We start from the raw sequence: 16895 nt of genomic DNA, 5'->3' as shown, positions 1-16895 counted from the left end.
TGGTACCATGTGGTGGAGCGTCATCATCCATGAACAGGAAGTTGGAGGTTTTCTGATGGATGATGATACATGAACCTGCAGGGACTGGACCATCTACGATAATTCAAATCGTTTTGCTCAGACTGTTGTTCCTCCACCACCAAAGTGATCCCTGGGCACCATCGCTCACCTCAACGACCACCATTTCTGTGATCGATACTCAGTGCTGCATTGTCCAGGTCACATGGTCTTTATGTCTCTGTGTCAGTGGAGTCCCCTGCAGCGGTCGTCTCAAGTCAAAGCGGTGGAGTAAACCCTAGTATCACATCTTGTGAACCGGCCTGCAGCTGTGCGGCCTTTGGTAGTCCTCAGATGCTAGTCATGGTTGTGCGGCTCCACTCCTGGGTCTGTCACAAACTCTGACCGTAGCCCTGAGTCTAGGTTAAAGTCTGCTAATGACACTGTGAGACTACTGCAACACCTGGCCGACTACCATCAGCCTGAAGGCGCGGTATGGTCAGGTGTTCGTCCGTTAAGCGGCGCTCTGTGTTCATGATTTTCTGGCTAAATGGTCTTTTTACTGAACACTGAAAAGGTTTCTCCAATTGAGTTTTTTTCTTTTATTTTGGCCCCAATAAGCAAGACGTGCTGAACACAGTGAGACAGACCATCATGTGGGAAACACCAAACCAGGTGTGTCTGTTGCTCCAATGCAATTACAAACGCTGTGTTTACTGAGTTTTGCATTTGAAATGTGACTTTGTGTCATTTGTGCTGCGTGTGATCTTCTTTCATATATCTCAGTGGCTTTTCATTCAGATGTTTTGTTTCACTGCTGTACAGAGAGGAGCTGATAAAGTTAAGCATCTGCTCCAGATTCAAACGTTCTTCCTGCTTTGGTTTGGTGAAGATAAAAAGTTGCTTTTGTCTCATTTTGTGCTCCGTTGGTTTGAGTTGAGATCATGCAGGAGCGGCTGGAAAAAACAGATCTGAATGTAGACGAAGCAGTTTTTTTATTTTTATTTTTTAGGAGTTGAGCAACAACAGAAGACTGTTAAATGTTGACTCATAATGTAGATGTTTTTATTTAAAACCTTTTTAATGGTTTAACTGTTTTAGAATCTCTGATCAGGTGTGAATTTATAGATATTTCTGTTTTCTCACTTCAGTTTATCTCACAAATGCAAGCAGAACTTTCCCAATCGATCAACAGTCTGAAGCAGGAGGGTTGAGTCTGATCTGCAGGAAGCTTATCTGCATTATCACATATGTATTATTTGGCTTTGCATTTTAGAAAAATCATGTAAATCATTTTATTTTCTGCTTCAGACTTTCAGGTATTTCCTGTTTCCTCGTCACTTGAGAGTCTGACAGATTGCTACAGGAGCATTCTCAAACCGGACGAGCATGTTTGCTTTTGCAGGTAGGATCATCTCTGTGGGCTTTGTCCTCCCTGAGCTGGGAGGTGCCGCCGTGTCTGGAGCAGCTCCAACTTCAGCGTTGTTCGCTGGTTTATGAGCTGTGGACTTTGCACACACCTGGATCCACTCACACCTGCAGGAAAAACAGGTGTGAGTGGATCCAGGAGACTTTGTTTGAGTCACTGACATGGGTGGAGTCAGACCAAAGGAATGGAGTATTATCCGGATAAGAATATTTATTTATATTCTTACACAATACCATTTCTTCCTCGAATTCTAACCTTAAATCAGAAAAAAAGGATGATGAAAAGTAAAATAAAAGCAGGAAGTTGACTCCAGAAGAGGAGGAACTGTCTCTGATGGCATCTCCAGAAGTTGCTCAAAGATGGTGCAGAGAGCTCCTTTTCATGGAGGATGCTGGTCACAGCTCTGTTTGCAGGTCACCCTGGCCTGTTTAGATCCAGATGTGAGCTCCTGGATGGGGTTCTGTAGTGTAGATCTGCTGTGGTTGTTTTAGGAGGCTAAAAAAAGGCGCCTGTTTCTCCTTCACTGCTACAGAGAACCGCCATTCAATCACTATTTTTGAAATGACTTCAGTAAATATCCCTGATAAAGATCTCAAATCTCTACATCCAAAGGTTTGTTTTAATTGTGCAGCACTTCAGATCAACGTGACTGTCTGCGCGCGCTCCGTATTTAGCCTGCATTTACAAATAAAGTTGATTAAAAGAAAAAAGGGCTGCCTCGTGGCCCCGCCCACCGCCCCGCCTATCAGCCTCCGCGCCCCCCTCCTCCTCCTCCTCCGCTCGGCTACATTCCCAGTTAGCTTTGAATCCCGACAAACCTCGCTCTGAAACCGACGCAGCGCGCTCAAACCTCCGGACAAAATGGTAAGAACCGAGTCAGAACCTTCCTCCGGTCGATTCGTGGTTCCGAAAATCCGGTTCGGTGGAGTGACGGTGCCTCTTGAGTGTTTAGTGGGATATTATTAGGCGGGTCGGCTGGTAGCGTGTTGTTAGCTAGCATGGCTGCCGCTTCTCCCCGGCGGTTGATCGGTGTTTAGGAAATCTACATACAGCTGGAGAACCGGGATTTTATCCCGTCATTTGAACAAAGACACACAAGTTTTGCAAATTGTTTCGGCTCCGGTTTCGGTGCGCGCGGAGCCGAGTTGGGCCGCGTATGCCGCCCGTGCCGTGTGGCCCGGGGCGGCCATCTTAACAAAGCGCTCATCCTGTTCGGTCAGCCAACCTACACCCATCCAGGCCAACTCGAGCCGGGCCGGAGAGCGAGTGCGAGGCGGCGGTGTTGGATCTGGGAGGGCGGCTTCGTCCGGATGGTCGAGTCGGAGCGTGACTGTGCACCTGCGGAGGCCTCGGGGCTCGGCTGCAGCCAGCGCTTAATCAGCTAATTCGTTCCCGGGTTTCCGCACCAATCAGTGCGGCCCTTTCATTCATCCACAGACGCCGCTGCTCGGCGTTTTTCGTTTTGACGCGGTCACGTCGGTCGTTCAGAGTACAGGAACGCCATTTTTCTGTGATTACAAGGCGTTTATGGCGGACAGGAAAAGCCGAGGCCGATAAAGGAGCACCTTTTTGGACTAAGCTGCCGCATCGGTGCTCGTCGTTGACGCACCCGCGCATTCTAAGGGTTTCCTGACGGTTTTTCACCCGAGTTTCTAGTCGGGTTTTTCACGTGTCTCTTCAGGAAGGAACTCTCGATGACTTTTTCTTTATTTATTTTTCCTTCCACACTTTCAAATATCCAAACACGATGGTGACCCGCAGTAAGACACGTGCGGGGCTTCCTTCAGTGCGTTTCCTCCATTGACGCCGGGCCTTAATCTGACCAGCAGACCTGCCTTTTTTTTTTTTTTGCCCTGACACCATCACAGACGAGCTGGTTTCCCTTTTCCATTGAATCCTGTCATTTGCATGTAGCCTCCAACAGAGTGGAAATGTTTGTTTCTGTCTCTAGATATGTCCAAGTTGGTTTGCAGAGTTTACACCCTATAATATTAGCTAAATAAAAGGCTTAAAGAAGAAAAGCTGCAGAGAAAATCTAGAGATAGAAAACAATTAAATCAGTCATTTCTTTTTCTTTGTGCAGTTATCAGACCCAACATTAGCCTGCAGTCATGTGGTCTCATTTTCTCTTAAAACATACAGTGGGGGGGGGGGGGGGGGGGGGGGGGGAAATGTAAGCAGGAAGCTGTGTGTTGTTTTTTTTAAATCCGCTGGAACTTTTCTTTTCCTTGATGAGCCGGGCTGGAGGTTCTCGTGATGTCATTTCCTTGCTGTGACTCACAGCGAGAGGGCGAGGTTCACGACACTCCCTGCAGTCGCTTCGAGTGACACCGCAGAAGTCTGAGCTCCTGCAGGAGCGGCGCCGGCCGGGCCGTTTTTCAGGAAAGATGAACGTTACGCTTCTCCCGGATTCTCTCCTGACTCATCAGCCCTGCTAGTTGTTTTTTTTTCTCCCTGAAAGTCGATGCAAAAAGGATCCGGGCTGATGAGTCAGGACGTTTTTGTTGACAGTCATGAAGGAGCTCAACTTTTGTCCGTAGTTGGTAACGTTTAAACTATAAAGGCCGGCCATATCTAACCTAATGAATTAACCTTTCACTGTAACATTGAGCTTTTATTAGGAACCCGTTGGGTCTTTCTTGGAGGCTCAGCAGGATTTAATGTACTGGGGCTCCTGTGTAGAAACCTGCTCCTGCTTTTGGGAAATGTCAGTGAATGAACCGCCTTCCTGTATTCCTCCTCCTCCACCTCCTCTGCAGGCATCAGGTGTGACAGTTACCGATGAAGTCATCAGGGTTTTCAACGACATGAAGGTGAGGAAGTCTTCAACTCAGGATGAGGTGAAGAAGAGGAAGAAGGCCGTCATGTTCTGTATGAGCGAGGACAAGAAGAATATCATTGTAGAAGACGGAAAGCAGATCCTGGTGGGAGACATCGGGGAGACCGTGGACGACCCCTACCTCTGCTTTGTCAAGCTCCTCCCTCCCAATGACTGTAGATACGCCTTGTATGACGCCACCTATGAGACCAAGGAATCCAAGAAGGAGGACCTGGTCTTCATTTTCTGGTACCGTAGCATCATTTTTACTAAATTAAAATGAGCGAAAGGTTAAAACGATGCCTCTGCCGTTCTCACACTGAGTCTGAAATAACTCCTGAAGACGAAAGACTGGGTCTATTTCTGCAACCTGGAAGGCTTTTCAAGAATTGAGTGTTCTTTATTTAAAAAAGGTTCATTTATTTAAACAAAAATTCAAATATCTGACTATAAGACATCTGTTGTTTAAAAAAAAAACAGATAAAATAAAGTGTAACTGCTTCTGTGAATGTTGGAAGCTTTTGATGGGATGTTTCATGTTTTGCCTTCAGCTTATTGTGATGTAAACAAACCCAACTTTTCGTGGTCAGACGGGCTTCACGCTGCCCTCTTCCTCCTTTACCACCCAAACACACATGAATCTATTATTTCTATTAGTGTTCTTATTGCCCTTGTTAAGATAAAAAACGCTCTTCCTAACCAGAACCTATTCCAATTCTGTGTTTTTTGAACCAAATGTGAGCAGCAGTTGTCCTCTGTGTTTACCCGAAGCTGCAGCTGATGGGGGGGCTTTTATTTTGGTCCCACAGGGCTCCGGAGAGCGCTCCTCTGAAGAGCAAGATGATCTACGCCAGCTCCAAAGATGCCATCAAGAAGAAGTTTACAGGTGAGGCCGCCTCCCGCTCGCTCGGCTGATACTGGGAGAGCACCTGTGATCCCGCTTTGACCCCGAGCTCGTCTCCCCAGGTATCAAACACGAGTGGCAGGTGAACGGCCTGGATGACATTCAGGACCGCGCCACGTTGGCGGAGAAGCTGGGCGGGAACACGGTGGTGACTCTGGAAGGCAAGCCGCTGTGATGTCGCAGCAGAGCCGAGCCAACCGCTGTGCCATCAGGACCGAAGCAACCGACCCCCCACCCACCCACCCAAACACGCCACTTCACCCAGCAGCTCGCCATGTCTGTATCCATGTCCTGAAGGAGTTAGCATCTCTAGGCCTCTTTGTTCTTTTTGTTCTGGTTCTTTTGCTTGTTTTGTTTTTTTCTCAACCTAACAGGAGATCTCAAGTAACAAAATGGTATGCAAGCACCCCTCCACCCCCCAGCTCACAAACAGTACAACTCACCCCCACCCCACCCCCCTCACTGGTCGTCTTTCCCAGCCAGAGTTTTGCCAAAAAGTCGGGAATGAAGGAAGCAGCCACGTGTGGAAGAGGGCGCCGCCCAACACTGCCTCCTGCCGCACACGGGTCACACTTTGTCCATGTGACTCCCCCCTCCTCTCTGTAACCCCCCCGGTGTTGTGTTAGACTATGCATCCCGTTTTTCAGCACTTTTTGTTGAAACATTAAACGTTGAATTCTGTGTTTTCTTCTCGTTCCTGCCCCCCCTCCGCCTCCAAACACATCATCCTTCTAGCCGTTTGATCGTCGCCTTACTTTCAGTTTGAATGTAATCGTCGAGCAGAGTTAGAGTGCACTTTTATTTAGTCAAGAAGCACTACAGACGCAGAGTTCACCCCAGCAGTGAGAGATGACCCCCCCCCCCCCCCCACCCCCCAAAAAAACACGCCACCTCCACCGCAACAAGATCCGGAGCCTTAAAGTGGAACGTTGTTTCTGAGATCACAGGAAGCCACTTTGCAATAAAAGCCTGTGGCAGATCTCGCGCTTCCCGCCGTGTCTCCTTCCACCAATCACAGCCACACCTGGGAACATACGACACGCATAACGGCGCCTCCTGTCTGTGGGAGGAGCATCCGCAGATTCTCATTCTGTCTAAAATGGTCTTATTGAATACAATAAAGCTGAAGGTCTCGAACTTGAACTGAAAGAGGGAATTTTTGGGTCTGAGATGTGTATTTTGTGATGTTTAACACGCTTTTGTTCTGCTGTGCTAAAAGGTGTGAAATCGACATTTTGGGGGAAGTAAAAATCCTAGAAGTTACTCAAATATTCAAACATCAAAAGGTGATGAATTCAGCTCCTAAACTATTCTAAAGCTGGTTTAGAATGTTCCAAATACATGAATTTAACATAAGTGAGCTAATTTACACCAATTCAGGAGTGAGGTTTTCTGGGTGCAATTTTATATGTTCCAAAAAACCTAATTTAAACAAAATTTACCTTATTTGCATCCTACTGTTTTTTGTTCTCTTGAATGGCTGCTTCTGTTTAGGTCATAACTAGGTGGAGGTGAAGTTAACACACTATGATGCCTTCAGGCTCTCAATGCCTAATAAAACTCCTATAAAGCTGACATTTTCTGTTGTTAGAAACACATGTTAAGATCGGGTCTCCTTTCAGAACAAAGTATATCCTTAGTAAGGAGGTTAAGTCATATTATATATATAATATATATATAAATTCCAAATTTAAAAATGCTTTGAGAAAACTAGTCCAGGATGCTGCAGCTCCGCGTCCATTCAGCTTACAGTTATAATGGAAACAAATTCACATAATGAATTATGACTAAGTTATTGGAGATTCTGAATAAAAAAATCTTGCCTTTTTTTTCTTTTGTCCTGAAATCAAACAGCATAGAAACAGTAAATTGATTTAATGTGAGCCTGAAATGTTCAAAGAACAAAAAAACTTAAAATTAAAACCTAATATAATTTTTCTAATGCTGTTTTTTGTTGGTTTGAGATGCAAGACGGTCAAATATAGAACCTTTTTTATTTATTCCAGTGACTCAACATGGCTACTTTGCTGAACGACAAAATGTTATTCTAACAAATTTTTGACAAAAGAATTTAGGGATAAGACCTTTGATCAATCTAACAAACATCCTGGAAGAAAAATTTAATACACTTACTGAGGTGTTATTTGCTTAAAAGAAAACATATTTAATTTTAAATATATATCATTATAAGCTTTCTAAATTAAAGTAAATGGCTTTGAATACAACTGTTTTGAAACCACATAAAATGTATTTAGTAACGTGAAATAATCGCAAATTTAAGAAAACATTTTTTAAAAGACGAAGTTTAGTGAAACTTCATTCCTGAAACAAATAATTGATAAATTAAACCTTTTTCTGGGTAGAACTGTCCTCTTTTTGTTGTTTACTTTGATTTGTTGTTATTTATTACGCCGCCCCTCCCCCTAGTTTCCAATGAGCTGCTTGATTCTCTCGCGAGATCTGGCAAACCACGGCCCACTTCCTGTCACCAGCCGCTCGCAGCCATGATGGTGGGTGTCCGCCGCCTCTCCTCGGGGTTCCTTCTGCTTTCCGTCCCGTTATTCGGGTTGAGCGCGGCTCTGCCGGGCGTGCGGGTTTTCCGGGGGGTGTTCCAGCCTGTCTGGAGCCGGGGTTGAACTTACAGGTCTGTTTGTGTCTCTGCAGCAGGAAGGGCTGGACGACGGACCTGATTTCCTCTCCGAGGAGGACCGCGGGGTGAGTGCTCTTCTCTCCAGGGGACTGTGTGTGTCTGTCCGCGAAGATGTCCACCTGTCTGTCACAGCACGTGCTGGTTCGGATGCTCGGTTCCGATATGCTCAGTCTCGGGGTTGGAATTGTTTTCTGCACGTTAGCAGTGCATGCTAACATTAGCTTGGATTGGAGCTAACGGAACTCGTCCCGGGATTCTGGCTTTATTATCCGGCCCGGAGCCACCTGACGGCCCGGGAGCGGCCGGGGGAGGGAGGGCAGCCGCAGGCCGCGAGCTCCGCCGGTGAGGTCAGCTGTGAGTCAGCTGACTGTCCGTCATGGTGAGCCCATCGGCGGGCAGCGAGGCCCTCCCTCCGTACTATCAGGAATAAAACCATTAAGTGGAAAAGACTGAAGGTTCTCCAAACACCAGAACCATCTTCAGTGGATCCTCCAGTGTGTCTGGTCTCTGGTTGTCCTACAGATGAATGAGTCTCCTCCTCCTCTTCGTCATGTGAGCGCAGCTGCTTCACTGATGCTGACTTCAGAGCAGACCTGCATCTGAGAGGGACCACACATTTATAAGTTGGTGACCACAAACCACAGCGCCTCAAAGTCTGAACACAGAAATAAACAAAATGGACCTCAATTCGAACAAATTATTAATATTTTACGTCTTTCTGATCGCCTTTGTTTTGCGGATAGAAAACTTACACACATCAAGGCTTTTTGGACTTATTCCATACCATATCTGTGCTCTAAACATCATCATTTTGTCACAGGACATTGAAAAAGTGATTCCCAAGTTTTTAATATTTTGTAGCAGATTGTTCGTTTAATTTTATTACATGCTTCACATGTAATTACATGCTGTGTTAAGGGCTTGAACCTGCTTTTTCCCAGGCTTCTTTACATTATTTGTCATGATGTGACGTGTGGGATTCAGGTCTGCAACGACGAAGGTCGTGCGTTTCCTCAGTGTCCTCAATGTTCAGGGGTTGGTTTTGGGGACCTTGGACGAAGCTGTGAAATCGATCCAAAGTCACGAGAAAGCTGCTGCTGGTTCACAAATGTCCGCTAAGTCCACTGGACCTTTTTCACAATCATAAATGAAAGTATAAGCGATCCCAGTGAGCAAGGCATATTTTAACACAGTAAATGTTCCAATGTGGAAACCAAGTTCCTTAACGGTAAAGTGGACATGTGCAAACAAACGGCGTGCGCACTGACACCCTTTAGCGGTGCCTACATCTGAGAATTTGTGGTGGTGGTAGGAACCAGCATCTTTGTGACCCGGATCAGCTGTGATTCGGAAACACAAACCTGTACTTTTGGTGCCGATAAAGAAGTTCTGGAATCTGTCGGTTATTTTAAGGAGGTTTGACTGCTCAAAGCAGTTCTCCTTCAGACTGCTAGTTTATGCCAAAAATTCTGACATCAGATTTAGAAAAGAGAATTTTGATGTGAGGTGCGCTGCCAGCAGAAGCTGCTCTCTGTGACTGTTGCATCATGGGATTTGTGGTCTGTATTTTGAAGCCACGGGCGGTCAACGTGGATCTGGAGATGGACGCGACGCTGCAGGTGGACATCTCAGACGCTCTAAGCGAGAGAGACAAGGTGAAGTTCACCGTCCACACCAAGGTGAGCCTCAGCCGACTCGAGCCGTGACGCTCCTCGCCGCTTTGTTGCTCGCCTGCCGACGCGCCTCGTGTTTTCCGCAGAGCACGCTCCCCAACTTCAAGCAGAACGAGTTCTCGGTGGTCCGTCAGCACGAGGAGTTCATCTGGCTGCACGACTCCTTTGTGGAAAATGAAGACTATGCAGGATACATCGTAAGAGCCTTTTTCATCTCCGCTTCTTTAGAAGTCGTTCTGCAGTCGGGTTCTGTGTGACAGAACCCACCTTTGTGGGTCTGTGTGGTCAGCAGCACGTATGTAACCGGATCCTGAGGCTCTCCTGTTCGAGATTTGAAACTGATGCCTTCCAACTGTGTTTTGGACACTAGATCCCCCCGGCGCCCCCCAGACCCGACTTTGATGCGTCCAGAGAGAAGCTGCAGAAACTCGGGGAGGGAGAAGGCTCCATGACCAAGGAGGAGTTCACCAAAATGAAGCAGGAGCTGGAGGCGTGAGTGGACTCGGTTGTTATGTATGCCCCGCCCCCCGCTGGTTATGTCTGACCTCCTGTTTCTCCTCAGGGAGTATCTGGCCATCTTTAAGAAGACGGTGGCCATGCATGAGGTCTTCCTGTGCCGCGTGGCCGCCCACCCCGTCCTCAGGAAAGACCTGAACTTCCACGTCTTCCTGGAGTATAACCAGGATGTGAGTGTTGGTCTTTGAGGAGCTCCTGCAGAGGTTCCTCCGTTCTTGCAGCTGTGACTTCTCCCTGTTTTTACAGCTGAGCGTTCGAGGGAAGAACAAGAAGGAGAAGCTGGAAGATTTCTTCAAGAACGTGGTAAAGTCTGCGGACGGCGTCCTGGTGGCTGGAGTCAAGGTGAGCGTGCGTCCAGGTGAGACCGCGCCCGCCTCCCCTCGTCTCTGAGCCCTCCGTTTCTGCGACCCTCAGGACGTGGACGATTTCTTCGAGCACGAGAAGACGTTCCTGTTGGAGTACCACAACCGGGTTAAGGACTCCTCGGCCAAATGCGACCGGATGATCCGCTCGCACAAAAGTAAGAACATCGCCCGCAGAACGTCAGCGCCGATGTTTGTGCGGCGGTGCCTGAAGGAACCGTCTCCTTTTCCCACTCAGACGCCGCCGATGACATGAACAGAATCGCCTCGTCTCTCTACACGCTGGGGACGCAGGACTCCACAGATCTTTGCAAGTATGCTGGCGTTCTTCCGGTCAGTCTGGTTCAAACCTCCTCCTCCTCCTCCTCACGTCGTTTCTTTTCCGGTAGATTCTTCCTGAAGGTGTCTGAGCTGTTTGAGAAGACCCGGGTGCGTCTCCAGATGTTGCAGCTGCTGTTTGTTTTTCTGCTGCTTGTTTTTGACTTTTTCGTGTTTCATTCTGAAGAAAATTGAGGCTCGGGTTGCAGCAGACGAAGACCTGAAGCTGGCCGACCTCCTCAAGTACTACCTGAGAGAGTCTCAGGCAGCAAAGGTCAGGCCGCTCCCAGATGGCTGAGGTGTGCGTTTGAAGGCCAGTTACCATGGAAATGCTCTTGTTTGTGTCCGCAGGATCTGCTGTACCGCAGGAGTCGCTCTCTGGTGGACTACGAGAACGCTAACAAGGCTCTGGATAAAGCACGAGCGAAAAACAGGGACGTTATGCAGGCGGAGAACAACCAGCAACTGTGCTGCCACAAGTTTGAAAAGATCTCAGAGTCTGCAAAGCAAGGTGATCCGTGCAGAACGCAAAGGTTCACGGCGGCGTCCTTCCTTCTAACACCAGTTCTCTTCTCAGAGCTCATCGACTTCAAAACGAGACGAGTGGCTGCCTTCAGGAAAAACCTGGTGGAGCTGGCGGAGCTGGAGCTCAAACACGCCAAGGTACTGAGGGCCTGACCACACCTGCTGGTCACACACGCCTGCAGGCCACGCACACCTGCAGGCCACGCAAGCGAGGTTCCTTATCAAACTTTTTCTGAATTACAGCACATCTGTTGCTGCAGTTTTGTCAATTCCATAAATGTTTCAGCTGCAGGGGGGTCACAGGGGGTCACAGCTCAGGTGCAGCAAAAAATAGGTTGAACTGATGCCGTTTTGTCATGCTCAGCCTCCAATCACAGCCTCTGGCTGTGGCCCCGCCCCCTCACCTGTCCAGTCTGACCCGTTTTTTTCCTGCAGGGGAACCTCCAGCTGCTGCAGAGCTGTCTGGGTGTCCTGAAAGGAAACACTTAACTGTCTGGACCCGCTGGACCCGCCACGAGGACTGAACCAGTGGAGACAGACGAGCGACACTAACATTTCTGAACCGGAGAGCGAGAACAGGAAGTCCGTTTCCGTCATCAGCTCCACTTGGTCCTCCTCTCCTTCTCTGGTTCCACATCAGAAAGTGGCACCTGTTCTGAACCCGGTCCAGCAGAACCACTTGTTACATTCATGGCCTTCCTCTTCTCGTTTTTGATTTGTCTTTACTCAGAAAAAAAAGTTTGGGGTCTTTCAGCTGCAGTGTGGATCCGTCCAGTAGACGTGTTCCAGCCTCTGCAGCTCAGAGGTTCTGGAGCTCGGCGTGTTCCCGACTGTGCAGACGAGGTTGTCCTTCCTACAGAGTCTGAGCACACCGAGGGGTTCCGTCTCGCTCCGAGTCCAGGTGGAAAGCATCAAACTGGAAGCTTCTGGGCGGGTTCTGAGGGTTCAACTGGACAGGAAGCTGTCCTGAGGAGAACGTCCGGACTCTGAGGAGGCCGAACATCTTGATGTGTTGGAAATGGCGGCTCGTTCTGTTTCTGCTGCTCCTCCTGGAGTCCGGCCCCCCTCCTCTACCCCCATTATCAAAGTGTAATAATAAAGTCCTTGTATATGTTTTTATGAACTAACAGACGCTCATCATCCGTGTGGCTCGGTTCTTCTGGTCTGACAAGCTTCTTCTTTATCTTCTCGGCGGTGGAGCTTCAGTCTTGTTGCCTTAACGTCAGTCACACTTTGATTTCCTGTAAGAACAGAAAAAAAAATGAATCACATGTTCAGTTCCTGTTTTTTAACAGCACTGTAAATGAATGTTCTTCACTCTGATGTGACCAAAGCTTTCGGATCCAGATGGAGATGTGAGGAATAAACTCACTGGTTGTTTGGTTGAACTTCAGCAGGTCTGTAATCCACACGGCTCTCTCTCTCACGCTCAATAAAGTCTTTATGGACACTTTTCTTACAAGTTCTGTGTGTGAACCTCTTACTGTCTTCTGCCTGATGGGGAGGGGGGTACAGGTACACCTGAAGGTCCTGCGAGGTCTCTGTAGCATAGAAAAATATTCACTGGTGCTTCAGTGTTCACAGGAGCATCTGGTCAAGTTTTATTTTGAAAGGGACCTGCAGAAAACCATGTTCTGTTCAGGGTTTTTTATAACAAAGAGCTGCATGACCTCCAACATACCTGTTGCAGTGACACCCGGACTCTCCTCAGAAGACTGGAATTAGGTTTTAGGTGAATACATTAATGCAGTGCAGTCAAAAATGGTTCAAGTATTGTTTCAGTAAAATATAAGTACATTAAAGGAGTTAAACTGAATAAAGTAAGTATTTTATTGTAAGTATTATAAACAAGTGCAGACGTTTATTTGCATATTTTTCAATCTGAATGTTTTTCAGGGATTTCACTGTCATTTTTAAGGTGTAATTTATTATGAGAAGAAAACAGAATAGAATTTTTAAAGTTAGTTCAAAAACTTGAAAGCTATAAAATGGAAACTACGACAAAAATAAAGTAAACATTATTATTTTAGTTATTTTCACATGTTCTATTTCAAGCAAATAAATAAAAAATATGATGAAGTCAAGAACCCAGAACTTGACAAAAATAACTGGGAGGTACAATACTTTTTACAGCTAAAAGATATTATTTTTCTAATCAGAATTTAATTGTGCTTATTAAAAAAATACAAGTAAAAAAAAAAACAAATTGGGGACTTTACTGTGTTTTTTAAAGGCAAGTTGTGATTAAAAAGCTCTTCGTGGGTAATGTGCTGAAGGAAAGCGTTTTATTGTGAAGGCGACCGGCGGAAGTGATCGAGCGTCACCGGAAACACGGGCTGAAGCTTCTTTAAGTTTGTGTGAAAATGAGTTCCATCGGAACCGGGGTGAGTCTTTTATTGCCTCTTTTAATCCAGTACGTTTGTGATAAAAGTGCTAAATGTTGTGAGTTTGAGTCCATATCGGTTTGAGGGGGGAATAGGCCGGTCACATTACCAGGAGCGTGGGAACACAGCAGCATGAAGCTAGCCTGTTAGCCTGCTGCTGAGTCACAGAGCGGCTGCTAACAGACGAAGTGAAAGTAAAACCTGTGTTTAAAAAAATTTATTGTTTGTTTTAGATACTTGAAATCAGTAAGATTTGAAGACTGTTCGAGAGAATTCTCCGGGATTGTTTGGCCTCTTTATCTTTGCTTGTTTGTTTTTTTCTTCTACGTGGAGTGATGCTAGCAGCTGAGCTAGCTAACAGAACTGGTGAAAATGTGGAAATCAAAATCGCGTTGTTTGGTAGATCTGTCAGTTTGAAGCGATTTGTTTCTGGTCTAATGTTAGGTCAAATTGACTTTTTTTTTTGCTTAGACGAGTCTCTATAATAAAACTACATTTTTTTTAAGCTCCTGTTAGTGTTAAAACATAAAAAAAATCTATCAATCAAGGTTGTCTAAAAGCGCTACACTGGAAGCCTAAAATCAATTATATTGAATTACTTTTGTTATATTTCCATTCTTTTCATATATTATCCTGACTTTTTTTTTAATGGTTCAGTTCAGTCCTGATCATTAAAACAATCCTAAATATATTATAAAATTGCATGTAAAGAGGAACGGATGAATTTTCTGTGTGATTTATGTTTTGAGCTCAAAACTGTGGAGAGGAAAACACCTGAAATAAAAACGATAAGCTGTGGATGTGATGGATGAGAATGGATCCAGTGACCTTGTTTGACCTGCTGAAACCAGGTTCAGTCGCTCGGTCCAACCCAGCACTGATCCCCTCCACCGTGAATGCAGAAAAACTGATGCGGAGTCACTTCTATCACCGGATGAGACCCTAAACTGAATCTAAAAAAGTTGTTGTGGTCAAGATTTTTTTTTTACTCTAGATGTGTAGAAACATGCAGCATATTTACAGAACTAAAAATGTTTTTTTATTTTTAAATTATATATTATATTATTTAAATTAATAATAAATTGATTACTGATGGTCTATAATTGTTTTTAATCGGTACGTCACAACACCTGGTTGGTCAATAATGAAGGCTTTACACTCATTTTTGTAGAATTTCTTTAAAATCAGACATAAAAAAAGTGAATATATATTTTTGTTCTGGTTATATTTGATTTATGGTTTGGTTGATTACAGCAAATCAAGGCTACACGTCCCCCCCTCGAGGTCTGGGTGTTGTCCTGGATTAGTGGACTTCTGTTTGTTCTCCTATTTTGCGTATAATGCTGATGTTGTGTGTTTGTGTGTCTTGCAGTATGACCTGTCTGCCTCCACTTTCTCCCCTGATGGTCGGGTCTTCCAGGTGGAGTACGCCATTAAGGCGGTGGAGAACAGCAGGTCAGTTCCGTCCTCCTTCTCCTTCCACGCCTCTCATCTCAGTTTGTGTGTCTGTGTGTAACCTGTGTGTGTGTTTGTGTAACTTCCAGCACAGCTATCGGGATCCGCTGCAAAGATGGAGTCGTGTTTGGGGTGGAGAAGCTCATTTTGTCCAAACTTTACGAGGAGGGGTCCAACAAACGCATCTTCAACATTGACAGACACGTTGGCATGGTAACAGCTGATTTTTTTTTTTTTTTGTCCCCGGTTTCTCTCAGCTGCGATGGTTTAAAGCGTCACGCCGAATCTGTGGTGTTTTTTTTTCTTCTGCTGCTCCTGTTTTCTCACAACCTCCTTGCAGGCAGAGACCGTTTATTAAACTGTTTTTAAAGTGATGCATTAAAAAATGAATGAAAGATCTTCTGTGAGTGACAGTTTCTGGTGTGCTTGATGGATGTCTGTCTCTCTCTCTCCAGGCGGTAGCAGGCCTGTTAGCTGATGCTCGCTCACTCGCTGAAGTAGCCAGAGAGGAAGCCTCCAACTTCAGGTCGAATTACGGACACGACATTCCTCTGAAGGTTGGTTTTCCTACCGTCAGGTTGTCACGCCTGTTTCCATGGTGATGCTAAGGGTGTGTATGTTTTGTTGCAGCACCTATCTGACAGAGTGGCCATGTATGTGCATGCGTACACGCTGTACAGCGCAGTGAGGCCGTTCGGCTGCAGGTGGGTGTTCTTCAGCACGTTTAAAAAGACCCGTGGTGCGTTCAGGGACAGTGCAGAAGTGTTTGTAGTCTATGATCTCTAACCCCCCCACGTGTTTGCTCCTCTCAGCTTCATCTTGGGTTCGTATGACAAAGACGACGGTCCTCAGCTCTACATGGTCGACCCGTCTGGTATCTCTTACGTGAGTCGGGTGTGTTCGTGTGCGTTCAGGTGACTCCAGGTGAGACCGACTAACCAGCCTCTGTGTCTTCAGGGTTACTGGGGGTGTGCGATCGGGAAAGCAAAGCAAGCTGCCAAGACGGAGATTGAAAAGCTGCAGGTGAGTCTGCAGGAACACCAGCGAGCGTTTTACTGTGAAAGGTTGGTAAAAGCGGGCGACTGCTGAGACCACCAGCAGCTCAGGCCTTCACGAAGGGTTTCTGCTGAGCTCAGACACGATTCATGAATCTGGTTTAGTTCTGACGTTCTGGAGCTGCTGTTTTGTGACTAATATTTCACACGTTGAACTCTGCGAGCAGAGACGTTCTCACATATCCGACCGTTTCCTCCGACAGATGAAGGACATGACGTGTCGAGAGCTGGTCAAAGAAGTCGCTAAAATGTGAGTTTCACTCTGTTCATGAAGAAGCTCTGAACCAAAGAAGGCTGAAAAACTAAAATTTCCCTTTTTTTTTTTTTATAAAGAATCTACATCGTTCACGACGAAGTGAAAGACAAGGCCTTTGAGTTGGAGCTCAGCTGGGTTGGAGAAGGTGAGAAAGAACCTGTGCCGTTTTAGCTGGCCTGACCCAGAGCATGATGGGAAGGGAGCTGTGGGACTAAGCCCGTGGTCGGCACGGCGACGGCTGATTCTCCGCTTCTTGTCCTCCGCAGTCACAAACGGACGACACGAGTTCGTTCCTAAAGACGTCAAGGAGGAAGCAGAGAAATACGCCAAGGTGAGTGTAGAACGCCGTAGCTCCTGTTGGCGCCTGCAGAGGGCGGTGTTGTCAGCTGACTATCTTTCTGCTGCAGGATTCGTTGGAAGAAGAGGACGACTCTGATGAAGACAACATGTGAGCCCAGAGCTGCTGCTGCTGCCTCCGGTCTCCTCTTCGTCTTTTATTGTTCGTCGCTTCCTTTGTTTTCACATTTGGAAATAAAATTCTGGAAATGTTCAG

General features: G+C 46.4%; 3 protein-coding genes across 4 annotated transcripts; all 3 read left to right on the top strand.

Moving 5' to 3' along the window:
• The first annotated feature begins 2155 nt into the window (after nt 1-2155).
• LOC101159957 (cofilin-2) lies at nt 2156-6297 on the top strand. Its single transcript, XM_004082135.4, has 4 exons — nt 2156-2290; nt 4186-4493; nt 5054-5130; nt 5211-6297. Exons 1-4 carry the CDS (start codon nt 2288-2290, stop codon nt 5321-5323), a joined length of 501 nt encoding a protein of 166 aa, XP_004082183.1. The 5' UTR covers nt 2156-2287; the 3' UTR covers nt 5324-6297.
• Nucleotides 6298-7604: 1307 nt separating this feature from the next.
• Nucleotides 7605-12654, top strand: snx6 (sorting nexin 6). 2 transcript variants are annotated; one of them, XM_004082134.4, is made up of 14 exons: nt 7605-7658; nt 7813-7863; nt 9373-9477; nt 9558-9668; nt 9842-9963; nt 10034-10157; nt 10234-10329; nt 10402-10507; nt 10588-10663; nt 10739-10778; nt 10855-10941; nt 11019-11178; nt 11245-11330; nt 11628-12654. In XM_004082134.4, the coding sequence occupies exons 1-14, from the start codon at nt 7653-7655 to the stop codon at nt 11679-11681; spliced, it is 1224 nt and encodes a 407-aa protein (XP_004082182.1). In that variant the 5' UTR covers nt 7605-7652; the 3' UTR covers nt 11682-12654. The 2 variants fall into 2 exon arrangements, with proteins under 2 accessions (XP_004082182.1, XP_011488431.1); XM_011490129.3 differs by having other exon boundaries at nt 7638-7658; nt 7816-7863.
• An 817-nt stretch (nt 12655-13471) lies between these two features.
• psma3 (proteasome subunit alpha 3) lies at nt 13472-16892 on the top strand. The gene is made up of 11 exons (XM_023951354.1): nt 13472-13576; nt 14949-15031; nt 15121-15244; nt 15487-15588; nt 15662-15735; nt 15844-15916; nt 15989-16054; nt 16290-16336; nt 16420-16487; nt 16609-16673; nt 16750-16892. The coding sequence occupies exons 1-11, from the start codon at nt 13556-13558 to the stop codon at nt 16792-16794; spliced, it is 768 nt and encodes a 255-aa protein (XP_023807122.1). The 5' UTR covers nt 13472-13555; the 3' UTR covers nt 16795-16892.
• The last annotated feature ends 3 nt before the right edge of the window (nt 16893-16895 follow it).

The sequence above is a fragment of the Oryzias latipes genome, chromosome 22, assembly GCF_002234675.1.
Source record: "Oryzias latipes chromosome 22, ASM223467v1".
NCBI classification, from domain to species: domain Eukaryota; kingdom Metazoa; phylum Chordata; class Actinopteri; order Beloniformes; family Adrianichthyidae; genus Oryzias; species Oryzias latipes.
The sequence above is the reverse complement of the archived record's forward strand: the minus strand, read 5'-3'. Positions and strand labels throughout refer to the sequence as shown.